Source organism: Primulina huaijiensis, chromosome 15, assembly GCF_012295235.1.
Source record: "Primulina huaijiensis isolate GDHJ02 chromosome 15, ASM1229523v2, whole genome shotgun sequence".
NCBI classification, from domain to species: domain Eukaryota; kingdom Viridiplantae; phylum Streptophyta; class Magnoliopsida; order Lamiales; family Gesneriaceae; genus Primulina; species Primulina huaijiensis.
Window position 1 is genome coordinate 490266 of NC_133320.1, and position 20077 is coordinate 510342.

Below are 20077 nucleotides of genomic sequence, written 5' to 3' on the forward strand. Positions count from 1 at the left end.
TCCCGATCAATGTCGAGAGAGAAATGAGGAAAAAAATTGATATTCGAGAGAATTCCGGTCCGATCCAAAATAATATTATTAATTAATATTTAGTATATTTTATTGATAGATTAATAGATTTTTTAACACACTTGACTAACACATTATTATTAAGCTCTCATTTTTTTCTCACCTCCAAATTTCCTAAATTTTGGAAAGTTGAGTTTGTTTTAAGAAGAAGAATTACGTCGATTATTTTAATATTTTTTAATAAAATATTAAAATATTATTAATATATTGAATCAGAAGATTATAATTTTCAATAAAATAATATTGAGACAAATCTCATATACAAATTGACTAACACGTCTATACTATATTATTAAGTGTGAGACCCTTAGAGTAACTATTTTAGAGGACACCAAAATATTTAAATCCATAATTATCTTTCTTACTCTACTAAAAACCTCATTAAGTCACTCCATATTTTACATAGAAAAAAATCTAAACAAAACTTATCTTTTAAATCGAACAACTCTTCTAAATTGAAAATAATTTCATGTTAATTGTTTAGTATTATTTAAATGTATGCATATTTTACTAATTTAAAAAATATTAGCACATATATGACAATTTCAGGACTTAAATTAATGATTAACTAATTCTTTCAAATACAAAATTTATATAAACAAATACTATAATTTATATAAACAAATACTATAATAAAAATAAAATAGAATTGATCAGAAGCGCACGAGACGGGTCTCGATCGGATCCCACCCCAAATGCAAACAAAATCATCTATGACAAAAAAAAAATCTAGATTCAAACTGAATTAACTACGCGCACATAATTTATAACACGCATTGCGAATGCGCGAGTTATCATTGCCGCATTCACGATTGTTGTGGCTACATCTGATCTGGCCACCACCCGAGTGACTCACTCTCCTCTCCGATACTTTAATAGGGTTTAAGAACAACCACAATCGGTCCGTCCACCATCGGCTCCCGCGTGAATTTTATTCCGATTCCTGTCGCAATCTCAGGTAACACATGCCAATCCATCCCGAGACAATTTCTGATAATAAGCCGGTGCAACCACTCTGACAGTAGAGTTCTTTTACCCCATTTGTTTATTCACCGACTTGTATTGATTTTGTTAACTTCCTGCTTTGCGATGCCCTTCGGTAAAATGTTCTATCAATTGGGGTTTTTCTGTGGAATCTCTTATTTTTATCGCAATTGATTGATTAATGTATGTAATGTCATAGACGCGTATACTCATTTTTCGTATCTATGAACTCAAAAGGTGGTCTATCTTCTTATACTCATTTTTCGTATCTATGAACTCAAAAGGTGGTCTATCTTCTTCTGTTGAATTACAAGCTGAACGAGTTGCACTTAGAGGTTCAAGAAGATGGCTAACTTAACGTTAACTGGGATACTTGAAAAGGTAAGTCATGGATACTTTATATTCTCGAATTCATCTCGTTGCTCTTATTTTTCTAATGTTAGTATGACTTAATTATTCATTAAATATTGTCTATGCCCTACAGATGACGGGAAAGGATAAAGATTACCGTTATATGGCGACGTCTGATTTGCTTAATGAATTAAACAAAGAGGGATTTAAGCTAGATGTCGACCTTGAAGCAAAATTGTCTAATATTGTCATACAACAACTGGATGATGCAGCAGGCGATGTTTCCGGATTAGCTGTGAAGTGGTTTGGTCTCGCTTCTTTAAATAAATAGCCTTTTGGATTTATTCTCTCTGTCTTATTCTTGTTCATGCATTTTTTTTTTCTGCATTATGCTGCTGTTTGACTGCATTGATTTGAAATATATCTCGATCCTTCGTCATCATTCCTTTGCAGAGATCAGAGTGTTCAAAGCAATCATATGCTCATCTTATTGTTAGCCATAAATCCTTGTTTGTCTCTTGGAGATTCTACTTCATCGTTTAGGATTTGTTTTCCAATTCCATTTTGTGTACCCCCAAGATGGAACCGAATATCACCTTCTAATGTTCATTCTTCTTCCCCAAAGACTCTCTTTTTCACTTGCCTCAGTATAATCGTTATTTTCAATTCAACTGTTCAACATTTTCCAAAAATACTACATTGTGATGTTATGTTGTAGTGTGAAACACAATATTTTATAATTTTAAATCATTTATGTATTTTGACGTGACCAAGTAATCTATGACATGATTTGATATCAACATAATTGATTTTATTTGAACAATACATTACAAAATATATGTCTTACTTGTTCAAAGATTTCCCTAAATTTATAACCAAACATATATCCTGAGAATGCCGCCCAAATGAAAACAAACAAGCCCCACTACAATCAATTTTTTTGCCCTTTTCCCTCTTTTGAATTTTTGTTTTCTTCATGCTTATATCACAGCTCATATTTTTCAGCGATAATTTTCCTTAACGCATTGTTTCGTTTGAAGGTTTAGAATTAGAATACATACACTAGCATTTGGATATCTCTCTCATTAAATTGTTATTCTTTTTGCTCAATTCTCTTAATCCAGACACACATTTTATGCTGTACTTTGTGAGGTTCTAATTCAGGTGTGTCTATTGCTGGTTGAAAATTATTTCCAATCCCCTTGTAGGCTTAGACTCATTCCTGGTCTTCGTGAATATCAGGAAGGGGGTTCCCTTTAATTAGAGTGATACCCTATACATGGAAATTAACTAGTTAATGTTCTGCCTTTTCCGTATTATATTCAGTGCAAATTTATATTATGCTTCTTGATGTGATAAGATTTGTGGTTTTTGGGTGTCTCATCCCTAAATTACTATCTACAAGTTTGATGCTTTGTAGTAGGATTATCACTGCGCAAAATTTTCGGTTCATAATAGTTAATATTGGGAAACTGCAATGTTATTGATTTTGCTTTGATGTTCATTTCCAGTCTTGTTCCTTTGGTGAAGAAAATTAGAGAGCAGCAGGTTCTGGAGATGACTAATAAGCTCTGTGATAAATTGCTCGATGGGAAAGAGCAACACCGTGACATTGCTAGTATTGCTTTAAAGACGATTGTTGGGGAAGTTCCTAGCCCATCTATTGCACAATCTGTTCTTGTATCTATTTCTCCAAAGTTGATTCGAGGAATAACCGCTCCGGTGAGTCACATGATCAATCCCGCATGTGTTCAATATGGACGAGACAACTACCTTCTTGAGTAGCAGATTCACACTTACTATCAATACTATAATGTGCAAACTTTGTTGGAAGTTGGAGGACAATAGTTTGAATGCATAGGGATTTTTATTTTAGGATTCAATAATAATATAAATTTAATTGAAGCTGTGCAAGTCACTCAGTTATTGGTCACTTGATATTTCCTTTCCTTGGGCATTACCTCCCAACAAGATTGATCCCTTTGGATCTTGGTCCATGATGGTCTTTTATTTGATTTTGACGATTGGATCTCTCTATGAATGGAAAAGGGTTCCTCATAGTTAAGGTTATCTGTTTCGTTAATATTATTATTATCATCCTCTTTTTATTTCCCATGAATTGGATCTTGGGTGAGCTTAGTTGATTTATCATGATATCAACATGAGCTCATTGTCCTTGTTGATCTGAAGTAATTTGATTTTCAAGCACTATTAGTAAAGCATAATCTCCGAGCAACTTGCTTAAACCAGTTGTGAGACAAATGTGAATTTGGAGCCATTAGTGTGTTTCACACTTGACTGCTGAAAAATTGATTGTTAGAAAGACCATTAACATCGTTCACTTTGGGACAATAATTGCATGATCACACCTTTTGTTTTAGCACGGGCTTCATCATCTCAAAATGTCTGCTTTGTTACAAATTATAATGCCTGTCAGAACGGACCGGCATTATTTAAAGATGATCTAGTGTAGGTGTGTGTTTAGGTTTCTTTTGGGAAAGATAGATTTCTCCTATAATGCAACCTGTTAGATCTAGAAAAGGAGATAAACTTGCGTGCTTGGAGTCCTTCAAAGCTTGAAGATGGGAGTGTTGGAGCTGTCGTCTCATAGTCATTATCATCTTGTATGAAATAACAATAATTTTCTTTCACCTATTTTATGGAAGATTTTCTTCTCTCTTGATTTATGGGTGCTTAAAACTTAAAAATTGACGTGTTGGGGTTTTTAAACCTTGTCTTATGGGGTCCAAAACTGTAGATTGTGTAATTGTGTGTGGTGTTTTGTATATTGTAATGGTAGATTTATTGCAGTGAGTTGAAATATTTATGTATTCACAAAAATTTTTTCGTTATTTAATTCGAGTTTGGCGTTCTTTATCCTTATTATGAAATTTATGTATCCTCTTTTTTAGGGAATGAGTACAGAAATCAAATGTGAATGTCTTGATATTATATGTGATGTTCTTCAAAAATATGGGAATGTAATGGCATCAGACCATGAGGTCTTGTTAGGTGCATTGTTGCCTCAGTTGAGTTTGAATCAAGCCAGTGTCAGAAAGAAGGCTGTTTCTTCTATTGGTAGGATGAAGCTAATTCAAAATCTTGTTGATGATACTTTGTTGTTTCTAGTTTCATCAGTTTATTAAATTCTTCCTTTTCGCTGGTTATTACAATATTTCTGCTGCAGCATCTCTCTCTTCAAGCTTGTCTGATGATTTGTTGGCTAAAGCTACTGTTGAAGTTGTTCGGCTTTTGAAAAGCAAGGCCACAAAATCTGAAATTACACGGACAAACATCCAAATGATTGGTGCTTTAAGGTAAATTATTGAAATAACCTTATTTGGCTGATGGTTAGATGTGTCTGATTGCTCTGATGCTGTTAGAGCCATCTCATGTGCCGTGAACCCTTACGATCCTTTTGAATGTCGATTTAGTTATTGTAAAGGTAGATTTTTTCATTTGTCCAGGACTGGAATAATTTTATTATTGAGATATGAGAATGAATTTTTTACTTGGTGGTGTGTTCATTGGAAACATGTGTATCATGGAAATTTAGAATGTTATTCAGCTTCAGCTTTGATAATTCGGATACTGCGGGTCTGTTGTGTCTCGGATTGTTGTGACATTTGTGTTACCTTTTTTGTTACCCTTCTATGATGAATCATATCGATTGACTTCTGAATTTTTGGTTTTCAAGCCGAGCTGTTGGTTATCGTTTTGGTCCGCACCTTGGAGATACTGTTGCAATACTAATTGGCTACTGTAATAATGCGTCAGAGAATGATGAAGAGCTTAGAGAATACAGCTTGCAGGTACTTGTTCTTTTAATATTGTGTATCCGTGATCATTTTCGTGATTAATAATGTGTTGAAGAGCAATCTTTGTTTGAGTTCCCTGTTCTTATTTCTCTCATTTTATACTTGGTTGAATACTTTTCTGCTCAGGCATTGGAGAGCTTTTTGCTGAGATGTCCCAGGGATATATCTTCCTACTGCGACCAAATTTTACGTCTTACTTTGGAATTTCTTAGTTATGATCCTAATTTCACTGATAACATGGAGGAAGACACAGACGAGGAGAGTTGTGTGGAAGAGGAGGATGAGTATGTTCCAAAGTTATTTGTTTGCTGATTGCGGACTTGGATGTTATCAATGACAGGATTTATGCTAATATTTCATTCTATGAGCTTGTAGTGAGAGTGCTAATGAATACACAGACGATGAAGATGTGAGCTGGAAGGTGCGTCGAGCTTCTGCTAAATGCTTGGCAGCATTAATTGTTTCTCGTCCTGAGATGCTCTCAAGACTATATGAGGAGGTATACATTGATAAGTTTCAAGATTGTATACATACTTTATATGGAATCGAACATTCTATTTTAGTGTGGTAATAGTATGCCACGATCATTGTAGCTCTTCTCTCGGCATTGTTCTTACGCATCCTTTAAATAATTCTCCACAAAATTAAATTGTAAGAGACTTGTAATAAATTGTCATTCAAGATGTCATTGACAAGGTGACTTTTTCTCTCAAATGAGCTTACAGCTCTAGCCTGTTTAATTACTTTATGTTTCCTCATGAATTGTAAGCTGATCTGCTTTTTGGAGTTTCGAATAATTAAATTGAAAGAGCTTCAAAACTTGTTAAACTCATTTTACCGAAGATACGAAACGAAGATAGAAGATTGGGAAGATAAAAGAATTACTTGTAAGGTGGCAATATATTGCTAGTGACAGTGTTGAAAACTTGAAAGGTAGAAATAGAAGCTTCCACTTCAACAAACCAAGCAATGCCAAAGATTTATCTGTACTCTCAGGCTTCGCCTTTTCTACATGAATAAGATAAATTTAATACATTATTTGCTTGAATCTATGTTATTTTCACGTGGAATAATATTTATTAACAATGACTAAATTTGTCATTTGACATGTATCAAGACGGAAGGGAAAAAACTGTACATAGTGGCGTTAATTTAATCCCAAAAATATGGAATTGGTCAAGTTTCCGTATCTGATGAAATTGTCATAGTTGAAATTAGGGTAACCCGAGCAGTTGATGGTCAAGGAAGAGCATAGTGGTAAATGTCAAACTGTTTGGTTTGAATCTATAGTGGATAGTTTTGGACAGATAAACCTTGACGTCCTTTGTGCTACATAGGCAATCAGTCACTCCTAACTCGTTGCAGTATTGTGTGATGATTATAACATTTTCACAAAACCTAGTGAGGTTTTGATTGGACATTTTTAATTTTTTTTTCTTTGGTGTTGAATTTCAAATTGCCTTTTAATGCTTTAAAGTTTTATGATGTTGGTTATCATTTGAACTCCGTCAAATTTAACTAAAAAAATTGAAATTGCAATAATTATTGGAAAAATCTTTTTTTGTTGGGCATAAGTCATGTTTTTACGATGGTAATACTAATCTTGATGGCGTATTGACATTTAAAAAGAAAATTATTTTGCTTAAAGACTCAGTTGTCATGTGTACATGATTCCTGAANTATATATACACACGAAGTTGTGCCATACGAGATTTTGAAAAATATAATTAATGCATAATAGAATATAACAACAAATGATTACGTCTTTTCTTCTTTGCAGCAAATCGAAGTTTCATTTTGAAATAGTCAAGTTATATCCCTAAACGAGAAATAAAATAAAAATCAATCAAATAAACAAGTAATAGTCCATCAATTACTAAACAACAAATAATCAATATTGAAGAATCAATGACTCATCAACAAATATTCAAGCAATAACCAATGAATGACTTATCAACAAATATTCAAGTGAAAACCAATTAAGCAATCTAAATGGTTTTCTATACAATATATTTTAATACTCATTCGATAATTTCATGAATTTAGAGTAATAAGACAATAAATACGACTTGAAATTTTCATTTTTTCCTACTCTTATAAATTTAGTTTGATCTAATTGAATAGTTGATTCAAATTAACAAATTAAAATTTCATTATTCAAGAATTGCGATTTTTTTATCTATCAATCATGAAAAAGTCTCATTTTTTATTACATTCACATCACACAATGATCGTAATATTTAAAATAATCTGAAAAAGGGATTTCGCACCTGTGCTTGAGACTCGAGAGGCCGAAGTCATGAGGCTGAATTTTATAGAGAAATTTCAGAGAAACAACGCGTATGCAAGGGCAAGAATTTTACAGCACTATTAATTATTTTGGAATCCCTACATAAATAATTAAAAAAATGGGCTGGGCTATAGCCCTAAGGAAGATTCGTACCTGCTTCTGTAGAAATCTTGCTCTATTGGTGTGTTATGTCACTGATACAAGATTTCCAGTGTTCTGCATTTTCGTTGACCCCTGTTTACTTTTGATATGCTTGTGTCAAAATTTGATGAATTATACCCTGATTTCGGTACACCGTTCCCCTTTCCTACAACAAGTATGCAACGGCTTTTTTTTCCTGATACTCTGCATATGTTATGCAGTCCCAAATACCTATTGAAGCAAGAAGTGCCAAAGATAATTCGATCCGTAAATAGACAGCTACGTGAAAAATCTATCAAAACTAAGGTAAAAAATGTGGCAAGTATACCCCTGTGATTTTAAAATAGATTCTGAAATTTCTTACATTTTTCATGTCTTACAGGTTGGTGCCTTCTCAGTCTTGAAAGAGGTGGTAATTGTTTTACCTGATTGCCTTGCTGACCACATTGGATCTCTTACCCCTGGCATTGAGAAAGCGCTTTGTGTAAGCTTAACCCTTTTGGGGATTCTATATTGTGAATTAATTTTGTTATTTTTTTTGCCAGGGATGCTCTAGTACTTATATTACCTTTATGAACAGGATAAATCCTCGACCTCAAATTTAAAGATTGAAGCTCTTGTTTTCACAAGATTAGTTTTAGCCTCGCATGCTCCTTCAGTTTTCCATCCCTATATTAAGGTACTTGTCTTCATGCCACAGAGTTTTATGATGTCTTGAAAAGTATGAATATTTGGCGAATTTCTGCGAACGCGCTTTATCTAAACTAATATTTTATCAGTTGAAAAAGGTGGTGAAACTCCGTTATGAATGTCGGGATGCTTCTCTGTTATCTTTTAATCTGTTTGAGTTAAGTTTGGATTGTTCATTTTAGAACCCCCAGATTCCAGAAATAAAGATTGGAAAAGAGGAGTCCAGAAACTATTCCTCTATCAGAGAATAAATTCCAAAATAATAGATAGCTAGATTGAAACAAGCAGTTACTAGAATTGACTTGAAAATGCCATGCGACTTCTTGACTATCTCGTCTGTGTGCTATAAAGTATCAGTGATTTCCTTGTATCATGTACTCCTAAATTTTGTAATATAATCAGCAGCTGCATTAGCTTCCTGTAAACATAAGTACATGTTTCTGCAAGTTACCATAGCCACTTAAAGATATCTATTTTATAGCTGAATTTAGCCGTGGCTTTATTTTCTGTTGTACGGTCCATGTAATTACACCCCCAACTTCTTTCAGTAAGTGGTTTAAGCTAGTTATCATATTTTGAAATTTTCTTCAATATCCTTGTGCATATTCCATGGTCCTCCAATATTCATAAACAGCATGTATGGTTGGCTTATCTATGCAATGATCATGACCATAAGTAATAAAACAGATAAATAGAAAGATTACCTTTTTTTTTTAGCTTGCCATGTCCTTATTGACATTACCACCAAAAGGATATGTTGCAGTCTTCACTCTTTTATTATAGCTAATGGATGCTGTTATTTATGGACTCTAACCGTGCATGCAAAAAATCATTGAAGATGATGATGTATGATTACTGAGATCTATTGGTGTAAGGAGGAAAAATTTGTTTAAAACCAGATGCATTGATTGTTGTTCTGCTCATAATGTAGAGCATGGGGCAGTGGTTCAATTTATGCCCACCAATTTGTAATCTGTAAAATGCTCAAGTGAAAGATTTAAACAGTGTTTCTCATAATCACTACAATTTGACCAACAAATATCTAAAACTTGCTTCTCTGCTGAAAATCTTGTTCTAGGCCATTTCTGCTCCTGTTATATCTGCTGTTGGTGAACGGTATTACAAAGTTACAGCAGAGGCATTAAGAGTTTGTGGAGAACTTGTTCGTGTTCTACGACCAAATTTTGAGGTCCATTCTCATATTCTCTGTGCATATCTGTCTTCCGGATTTTGGAGGGCCACGTCCTGAGATTTTGCTATGATCTTGTTCCTCAGGCTTATGGTTTTGATTTCAAACCTTATGTCCATCCAATTTATAGTGCTATAATGTCACGCCTAACAAACCAAGATCAAGATCAGGTTAGGGCCATTTTTCGTATAGAAATCTTGTTCTCTCACCAGTTTTTTGGGGTGTGATTTCTCTTCTCTCTCAGGAGGTTAAAGAATGTGCCATTTCTTGCATGGGACTTGTGGTTTTTACATTTGGTGATCATGTTGGGGGAGAATTACCTGAGTGTCTTCCTGTGCTTGTTGATCGGATGGGTAATGAGATAACTCGACTTACAGCTGTGAAGGTATTGAAAGATTTTGCTGGGGGCTTTCTTCTTTTTCTTTTTTTTTATTCCATGGTTGTTAATGCATTTGCTGCTTTCTTACGATTGTGTTAAGGGCTGAATTCTCGTATTTTTGCCAACTGCACTATATAACTGTTATTGAATGTGGTGTTAGTGTTCGGAAATACTTTAATAAGTTTTTTGAGGGATGAAGTAGATCTTGTATGATGAAGAAGTCTGCTTATAAGAGAGTGAACTTCGAACAACTGTTCTTCTTCATGGATCGTTTTGCCCTGCTCTTGTTTGATGTGGCTGTCTTAATGTGAAGTGTTTGGTGCTTTATAGAAGCGTATTCTGATACGTCGTTATGCTTTTGTAAACTATTTTTATTTAGTTTCGTGCATGGAATATTAGGTAAGTGAAATTTTTAATTGACTGAATGAGCTGGGTCATCTATCATTTGAAGCTCCTGAAGTTGCTTACTTTGTAGTTCTAGTCAAACGTGGTAGTGGATTTGCTTTTGTTTCTCTGAGGGAGAAACATGCATATTTTTTTTACTAATTGACATCTGCATTTTAAGTCATATTTAATGTGTTATCGCAACCTCCTCTATCAAACAAGGATAATGCTAATGTATCATACATCGTTGGGTGGGATCAAGTGTGTAAACCGAAGGACAGGGGAGGCCTGAGATTGAGGAATATTTGTTTGAGGTACAAGGCACTTCTAGGGAATGATGTGGAGATGTTCAGTGGAAAGGGAGACGTTGTGGAAAAAAGTAATCAAGAGCATTTATGGTCTTCAAGATAATGGGTGTGACGTGGGGTTGGCTAGGATCTCGACATTCAGAAGCTCTTGAAAATTTATCTCGGCTTTTCATCAATTGATTAGGGCGGTGCTAAAAGAGGGTAATATCATTCGTTTTTAGGAGGATGTTTTTTTTGGGGGGAGGGTTTTCATCGTTTAAAGACCGATTTCCATCTTTGTTTCAGATATGTACCTTAACCAACAAATCGATCCGTAACTTTGTAGATGTTGTCGAAATCAGAATCAATTCTACTTTCCAATGGGATGTGCGGTTTAGAAGAGATTTTAATGAGGTCGAAGTAGGTGAATTCACTAATCTTTTAGGGGTCTTAGAGGCAGTCAAATTGGAGTTGGTTAAGGATGATTTTAGAGTTTGGTTGGGGGATTCTTCCGGGTTGTTTTCTTTTCGATCTTTCTACGACTCTTTTTTTTCCCCATTTCTAACTTCCCTTTATTCTCCTACTATTATAATATTTGGAAAGTACCTATCCCACAAAAGGTTCTAGTTTTATCTTGTATTGTAGCTTTGGGGAAACTGCCCACTTGTAACTCGGTGCAAAGAAGGTCGCCCGCCTGTGTCTTATGCCTACAATGGTGTAGCTTATGTCGAAAGCAAGAGGAGAATCAAGGCCATCTATTGGTGCATTGTTCTTTTTCGAGTGGTATTTGGATAAAAGTGTTGCAAGAGTTGGATTTTCAATGGACTTTTCTGAATAAGGCACATGACATGCTTATTATGGAGCCAAGATTTCCCACCGGGAGAAGATTTACGAGCTTTTGGTATATGGTAATTCATTGCATCTTTTGGTCGATATGGTTGGAAAGGAACAATAGAATATTCGCAGATTTGTCGGAGTCCATGGACGACCTCTGGGACGTAAGATTTGATGTACAAATATTGATTTACCTTTAGCATAACTCATCAAATAATGCTTCGGTTTGTAACAACTGAATTCCTTCAATTAAAGCCGAACTATCTTTAAGTCCGATCGATGAGTAGAGAAAGACATGCCTAAATTTTTCTGATAGATTTATATTATTATATAACTTATTTTCCTTCAGGACTTTGTCAGATGGCCTTTAGTCTGCTTTGGAGATTTTCTACATGTATAGTATGAATTTTGTGGAATTGATTTTATTGAGACGCCATGCTCAAGAAATCCATTTCTTTTTAACCTTTTGGGACATTACTGCACAAAAATGCCTCTGCTTTTCAAATGTTTAATCCTTTGTTCCTCTCTGCAGGCTTTCGCTGTCATTGCCACTTCTCCACTTCACCTCGACCTATCTTGCGTATTAGAGCATGTAATTTCGGAGTTGACCGCTTTCCTACGAAAGGTGTAACGTGCTATATTTCTGTGTTACTTTTGAATGGTTTTTCTGGAATGAACCTTACTAATTGGTACAATAGCTGTTGATAAGCTTACATGTTTTCTAATTAACAGGCTAATCGAGCATTAAGACAAGCGACCTTGGGAACACTAAACACACTAATTGTTGGCTATGGTGATAAAATTGCTTCTGGTGCTTATGAAGTCATAGTAGTTGAACTTTCAACCCTGATAAGGTTTTACTCAAGTTTTGTACCGTCCACCCCTCTGCAATTGCTATCTAGTTTCATCCTCAAAGTTTTGGTGATAAATTATTTATGGTCGCTCAGTGTAATTTTTCTTATATTAAACCTGCCTTGTGTTTCCAGCGACTCAGACTTGCATATGGCTGCTCTAGCCCTGGAATTATGCTCTACCTTAATGGCCGACAAAAGATCTGGTCCAAATGTTGGTTTGACTGTCAGAAACAAAGTTCTCCCCCAAGCACTGACTCTAATTAGAAGCTCATTGCTGCAAGGGCAGGCCCTACTGGTATTAATCTAACGCTGTCACAACTCACAAGTGCACCTGCTATAGAATCGTGTGCTATGTGGTAACCATTATCTCTAAAAATGCAGGCTCTGCAACACTTTTTCAGTTCCCTTGTATCCTCAACAAACACCAGCTTTGATGTCCTGTTAGACTCACTTCTTTCAACTGCAAAACCATCTGCCAAGTCTGGTGCTGTTGCGAAACAGGCTTTGTTTTCCATAGCCCAATGTGTGGCAGTTCTGTGCCTCGCTGCTGGTGATAAGAATTGTTTGTCCACTGTAAATATGCTCACAGATATCTTAAAAGCTGATAGTAGCACCAATTCGGTATACTAATCTATTTGTCTTACCTGCTGTACTTTACTTCAATCATTGTATGCATTCAGAAAATAAATTGTAAAATTTAAGAGTTGATACATAATTATTGATAATAAAAGGATACGAGGGGATGTTCAAACTAAAATTATTGGTGAACTCTAATTGTGAGTGTGATAGAACTAGTTCACAAGAATTAGACCGTCTTCTCTCTCGAAAGAACTGTTTGTTTGAAATACTTGAAAACAAAGGTATTAAATGTATGACCCGCTAAAGTGGAGTCAGAAATTATGTGAGAAAATATAGGTATTGGAATTTGAGTAACTACTTGGCTTTTCTTCTCTTCTTAACTATGAGGTTGGAAGTAGGGATGCAGAAAAACTGAATCGAGTCGAAAACTACTAATGTTACACTTTTGAGTCAGAGCTTGGAGTTTTTTAGACGGTTCTAGACTTGAAACTAAATTATTTTAGGCTCAAGCTGAGCGTGAACTAGAGTTCGAAGTTGAATTTCATTCAGTTGGGTCGAATTTCATTTTAAGTATATTTACCATAAATCATATATTAAAGCTCACAAGCTACTGAATAAAATGATTTGCGATGTAATTGGCTTGAAATTTTAAACGAATATGATTGACCTGGTTCGAGTTTGATACTTTTTTATACGAATCAAATAATATTTGAGCTGTTCCTTTTCTTTTGAACATCTAATTGGAACAAGTTGGATTCGGCTTACTAGCATGCACACACTTCCTGCTTTATTTCTGTCACATTTCTTGAGCATTTCCATCCGGAAGACTTCGAAGAATTTCACTATCTGGGCTTCTTATCAAACAAATCTTGTTGTTATCAAATATTTGGAATGTGATGAAAGCAGTCCCCATTGTTCTTATATGCATTACTTTTGTGCTTTTTTGTTGTTTTCAAGAAATATTTGTCGCTTTAAAGAAATATTAGGCGTACTTTCTCAACAAATTCATTATGCACGTGGATGGTGATTCCTTCTCACTATTTTTAGTTGTCATATTATTTTACCAATCTGCATTATTTCACATAGGCCAAGCAACATCTTGCTTTGCTGTGTTTGGGGGAGATAGGGAGAAGAAAAGATCTAAGTTCCCAGGACCATATCGAGAATATTGTTATCGACTCCTTCCAATCACCTTTTGAAGAAATAAAATCTGCGGCATCTTATGCTCTTGGAAATATTGCGGTTGGTAATCTTTCAAAGTATCTGCCTTTTATATTGGACAAAATCGATAATCAGCAGAAGAAGCAATATCTATTACTCCACTCTCTGAAAGAGGTGTGCTCTCTGAATTTAAACTCATTTGATAGAACTTTTTAGTCGACGTGTTCTGGTAACGGATTTTTGCTTCTTACTCCCCTGTTTACAGGTCATTGTGAGACAATCTGTTGATAAAGCTGAATTTGATGATTCTAGCGTTGAGAAGATCATTAATTTACTTTTTAACCACTGTGAAAGTGATGAAGAGGGAGTTCGCAATGTGGTTGCTGAATGTCTCGGAAAAATTGCACTTATTGAACCAGGAAAGCTTGTTCCTGAACTCAAGGTACCATCCAAGAAATGATACATTTTCTTAGTTGGGAGGAGCTGATTGTGATCACTCTTCTGGTTTGCTTGACATATTATTGTAGGAGAGGACTTTATATCCAGCTGCTTTTACTCGAGCAACCGCAGTGATTGCAGTGAAATATTCTATTGTTGAGCGTCAAGAGAAGATAGATGAGATTTTGTACCCTGAGATTTCTTCTTTCTTGATGCTTATCAAGGATACTGACCGGGTATTTTGACAAATCATTCCTAGTAATTCTTGAGTCATTCATATACCTAAGATTCACGTGGAATCATAAAACAGTATTTTATATCTCATCCAGATTTTCCTACTTGCTGTTTTAGAATTCCAGCTATTCATGGCTTGTCAATTTTTTGTGCAGCATGTGAGGCGCGCAGCTGTATTGGCCTTAAGTACTGCGGCTCATAACAAACCGAACTTGATAAAGGGCTTGCTTCCCGAACTATTGCCGCTTTTATATGACCAAACCGTAATTAAGGTGATTTCTCTAGTATTTTCATCCCTGTTTTATAGTCGCCTCACAAACTATAAGAAGCACCAATGATGATATCTTATAAAAGTCCTATTCGGAATAAACATTGTGGATCCAGCAGTTTGCTGTCGAAACTTTTGGCATTGTTTCTTACAGTGTTATATTCTAGGTTTGTTTTATGCTTGTATGCTCAGCCACTCATACATTCACTCGATGCTTCAGTGAGCATTAAGCTTCATTTCTTATCCTCGAAAAGATTACAGTTGTGCTTATGACTCCGCGTTATGAACCGTGTTATGTGAACGGCAAAAATTTTCTATATACATGGTTAAATGAATATTTGGGGCTCATTAAGAGATTATCACTCGATATTTGAGAGAATGTTTTATGTAAAATTTTGATAGTTTGTGTGATGCGAAAATGCATTAAAAATAATGTTTCCTAAATTCAAATTCTATTAAATAATAGGACTTATCTCATGTTTAGAGAACATCAGAATATTGGCAGTGATCATTATCTTTATTCAAAAATTAACTCGATTGATATACCGCATAGCTAATCCAAAACCAAGACCAAAGAAGCCGAAAGTTAGCTTTGGTTTTAATAAACCGTAAAATGTGTGGATTAAACTGCAATCTAGCTGGCACGCCTTTACTGCGGGTTAAAGTGAACCATCTTTCTCCTTTTATCTCAAAAAATGTCTCTCTTTGTTGTACCCCTTTAGTTGTACTGCAAGCAACCTAGTGTATATTTGAGTTACATGTTACTGGTGGTTGCTGAAGTCATTTTACCATTGAAGTTTGGCTGATCAGTTTCTTTTTTTTTCCACAGCAAGAATTGATCAGGACAGTCGATCTAGGTCCTTTCAAGCACACTGTTGATGATGGGCTTGAGTTGAGGAAAGCTGCATTTGAATGTGTAGACACTTTGTTGGATAGCTGTCTCGATCAAATGAATCCTTCATCTTTTATCGTCCCATATCTTTCATCTGGTTTAGATGGTAAGCCAATCTGACTCCCCATATACCCTGTCAATACTTTGTTATTCCTTGGCTAGTTAGGTTATACTAGTTTTGAGCATTACTGTAAGACCCGTGACCTAATAAATATCTTAAATACCTTGATGAATGCAGTATTCATTCTTCCATCTTTTCTTCTCCAGATCATTATGACGTGAAAATGCCTTGTCATCTCATCCTATCGAAGTTGGCTGAAAAGTGTCCGTCTGCTGTGTTGGCAGGTATTTATTTCAATTCATTGTTTCACAGTTGCAGTTAATTTTATTTTTCCGCTTCGCTGTAGCTTTTAAATTTGATGTTAATAAACATTATTGCTGGATAATATTGTACGTTCAGTTCTGGATTCTTTGGTGGATCCACTCCAGAAAACTATTAATTTTAGACCTAAGCAAGACGCTGTCAAGCAAGAAGTTGACCGGAATGAAGACATGATCAGGAGCGCCCTCAGGGTAATTGCATCACTGAATCGTATAAGGTATGTTTCTGGTGATTTCTTGGACAGTTCAATTTTGTGTTTCTTCAGATTGTTCCAGCGTATCAAGTTTAAGAACCACCCAGGTAAAACCTAAACTATAACCACCTCAGGCTTGATTTGTTAGACCTTTGATCCTTTAAACTCTTCCGACCGAACCCCCTCTGTGGCATTTTGTTCTTCTTTCTTCTGTTCAGGAAGAGTAGAAATTATCGACATATTTTGGAAGTGGAACAGGATGGATTTTGCTATTCCCAGCTTATGTCTCCTTTAAAAACCCAATAGTTTTCTTCTAATTAGCTGCATTGCATATATTTTCTTTTACCTTCATGAGATTATATCATTTTAGAATTTTATTTCTTTTTTCAATTTATAATCTACCGTTGATGATTGCAGCGGAGATGATTGCAGTCACAAGTTTAAGTATCTTATGAACGAAATAGCCAAGTCCCCAACTCTCTGGGAGAAGTACTCTTCAATCCGGAACGAATGAACTTACTTCAGTGCATGCTTTCTAGGTCATGCTGTAAAACTTTGAGGGCACGATCTTTTCGAACTGGGATATTAACCTCAGTTACAGACGAACAATGTATTGGTTACAGGTTAAAAGAAAAGGGGAGTGGTAATATGAACATGACTTGCTAGATTTGCGAATCTTTTATGAAGAGATTGAACCGATCCCCCCCCTCCCCCCTCCCTCCTGAAAACTGTGTGGTTTCCTGTGCACTGTGTATAGGATGCACTTTTGTTGTTGTTTCGTAGTCCTGTGAAAGGCGACTACAGTTTAAATTTGGAGGACTCGGTTTTATATTTTCTATATTTTGTACAATGTTATTATGGAACCATTTGATGACTTTGATAGTTTCATAGTTTATCAATAGAAGGTTTATTTTCTTGTCTGTAAACATTTAATTAGTTCTCAGTTCCCAAAATGTCTCATATTGTTTTTTAAAAAATATAGTTACCAACATGCAGTAAATGATAAATGACAAAGCAATTGTTACAAATTGAACAATATTTGACCTTTGCGTCATAAATTCCTACATTTTATATGATCGTTTGTTAATATTAACGAAACGATAAGTCCTTCCAAATCTTTTTTTTTTTTGTTTTTTTTGTTTCTCGATATCGACAGTTTTTGTACATATCTTTCATCTAAGAGAGAAGCTCCTTTATATGGATGTTAGAACTTCGAACTCGTAGTTTTAACGGGTTAGATTTTTTAATTTTACGTCAATATAGAAAATTAGGTCATTTCATGATTTGTGGGAAAGTGGGGTTAACATCTACCGGGCGCACTTCCCCTTGTCATTTCATTGTTTCTCACTAATGACAAATTGTCGGCCCGTTGTTTCTCATGTGCTTAATTTCTTTTTTAAACGTAACTGCGAAAGAAGGCGGTGTATTATATTATATTATATTAAACAAAATAAAGAAACAAATGAAGGTGACATCCTCAAAAAAGGACATACCACATAATTTGTACATAATTAAATACTAATGATGTGAACATATATAAATNTTTTTAAAAAAAATGATTTTAGGATCTTGGGGGTTGCTTATTTATTAATTTGCGAGAACTTTATTGGGAGTAAAGTGCATTAAATTAACCCCATGTATAATTCGAAAATAGGCTAAAATCTTATGTAAAAATTAACGAGTTAAATCTCCATGTGCTTTTAATGGCTAAAACTCAAACCCGACAAAATTTTTTTTTTTGTGTTGCCCGTTTTGTAACGATCGCATGAAACAGTCCCAAAATTAGAGCCATATAATAAGTCAAAAATATCATTCCGAATATAATTAAAAAGTAAATATTTCTTTCCTTACCCCCTTTAAACTTACTGCATCTAATATATCTTTACGAAGCTACAATTGACGACGAGGAAGAAAGTAAACATAACTTTTCTCTATTACAACACTCTAACTAAATGGGGTCTTGTATTATCGTTTAATTCAAATTATACAAAAGGTTAGAGTTATAAATCTTTATGTCGTCTAAACATATTGATTTAATCATCATCTCTATATCATGCATATTATATTATCATTTCTCACGAGTCGAACGATGTCAAGCAGAAAAAATGTCGGTATATATATATATATATGAAAATTTCAGCCTAAAATTCAAACTTTGTTATAATTGAATATAATACAACAATTGGCACAAACTTTATTCATGAAGCTAAATTCGATTCTAAATTAAAAATACATTTATATATATTTCTATGTTTTCATAAAAAAATTATAATTATTAGAATAATTATTTCTGTTAAATTATATTTAAAGAATTAATTGGAGCGTGCGCTAGTAATTTAATTAAATCATCCTTTTATGCTCGAATAATCTAAGTTCTGAATTTTTTCTATATAGTTAATCAGGAAAGGTAAAGTTATTTTGATAGATTTAATCAGTTATGCAGAATAGATATCAAATAAAACCTAGCTCTAATATAATACAGATAGATACAAGTCTACAACAAAGAAGTGTAGTTACGTATAATGGTCGAAAGACAATTATTTATGAGACAATTTTGGTCTTTATCAAATTGAAATTGAATGGTAGAAAACAAATTTTCATAAGAGATCGAATTTCTTAATGGGAACAAATTAAGATGAATACAAGTTTGAAACTAAACAGAGGGTATAGTTTATGAAAAAGCCATAAAGCTACCCCAAGTTTTATGAGACGAATATTTATTTGAGTCACCCATGAAAAATATTACATTTTATTGTAAATATAGGTAAGATTGATCTGTCTCACTAATAAAGATATGTGAGACAGTTTCATAAGAGATCTACTCCTTATAAATAGACAAGAATGTGTAAAACTACTACGGACTTATATATATGAAGGATTTACTATATATGATATAATGATTATTGAGTCAAAATGAAGATTTAATAATTAACACTACAGAAGAGGTGATTATAAATTGTATAAGCTTAATTTTTTTACATGATCTTAAATGAAGTCCTTGAGTCATGGTGTATCATGAAATATCCCATGACTGAAGGGTAAAAATTGTCAAAGAAAGTGAGTAAAAAGTGAAAAGACATTTTAGAATGGAGGGACCAAATGTCAATCTTTTAGGCAACACAATTGAGGCATTGGTTTTAGCTAGGAATTGGAAAAGAAGGCTCCTTTTCAAAGAAGATGCAATGGGAGGTAGGGCCTTGTACGTTCCAACGTCACATCGTGTTCCAGACGTGTTTCTTTGTCCAAATAAAGTTGAATCATTAAGAATATTTACTGATTAGGATATATATATTCTATAAATAATATATATATATATATATAGCTTAATTTTGAACACCTACAACAGATTCAAATATTTTTTATTGGATGAAATCAAGAAATATTTTGATAAATTGTATCACATTTTTTTCCATTCGAGTGGATATTGACCAGTAGTGAAACTGGTATCATATTAATTGTTTTACATCTGTTGGATAAAATGTACGAGAGATACATATATGAACTTGAACAATATATATATTTTTTGAGATAAATTTTGAGGTTGAGTTAAATATAAATCTCAATCTCAACATCTCCCACTGCGTCTGCACATGTCAATATGCAAAGTGAATATACGTAACGGAATATCCTATCGCCTTTACTACAACTTGCTTCCCTTAG

General features: G+C 34.3%; 1 protein-coding gene across 1 annotated transcript; it reads left to right on the plus strand.

Annotated features, from left to right (window-relative positions):
- Positions 1 to 802: 802 nt before the first annotated feature.
- Positions 803 to 17337, plus strand: LOC140958752 (cullin-associated NEDD8-dissociated protein 1). Its single transcript, XM_073416316.1, has 27 exons — positions 803 to 1027; positions 1338 to 1434; positions 1538 to 1707; positions 2916 to 3126; positions 4317 to 4482; positions 4592 to 4721; positions 5102 to 5216; positions 5349 to 5506; positions 5598 to 5789; positions 7761 to 7959; positions 8036 to 8137; positions 8234 to 8332; positions 9422 to 9532; positions 9619 to 9702; positions 9777 to 9917; positions 11949 to 12041; positions 12149 to 12270; positions 12403 to 12565; positions 12652 to 12891; positions 13936 to 14184; positions 14276 to 14452; positions 14538 to 14684; positions 14838 to 14954; positions 15780 to 15948; positions 16110 to 16187; positions 16303 to 16441; positions 16835 to 17337. The coding sequence occupies exons 2-27, from the start codon at positions 1399 to 1401 to the stop codon at positions 16929 to 16931; spliced, it is 3705 nt and encodes a 1234-aa protein (XP_073272417.1). The 5' UTR covers positions 803 to 1027; positions 1338 to 1398; the 3' UTR covers positions 16932 to 17337.
- Positions 17338 to 20077: the final 2740 nt, after the last annotated feature.

Excerpts from the sequence above, each read along its gene's own strand:
- LOC140958752 (XM_073416316.1), top strand. The coding sequence starts at position 1,399 with ATGGCTAACTTAACGTTAACTGGGATACTTGAAAAG. Across the intron at positions 1,435-1,537 it reads TAACTGGGATACTTGAAAAG|ATGACGGGAAAGGATAAAGA; the intron begins GTAAGTCATGGA and ends TATGCCCTACAG. Across the intron at positions 14,453-14,537 it reads AGCTTGTTCCTGAACTCAAG|GAGAGGACTTTATATCCAGC; the intron begins GTACCATCCAAG and ends ATATTATTGTAG.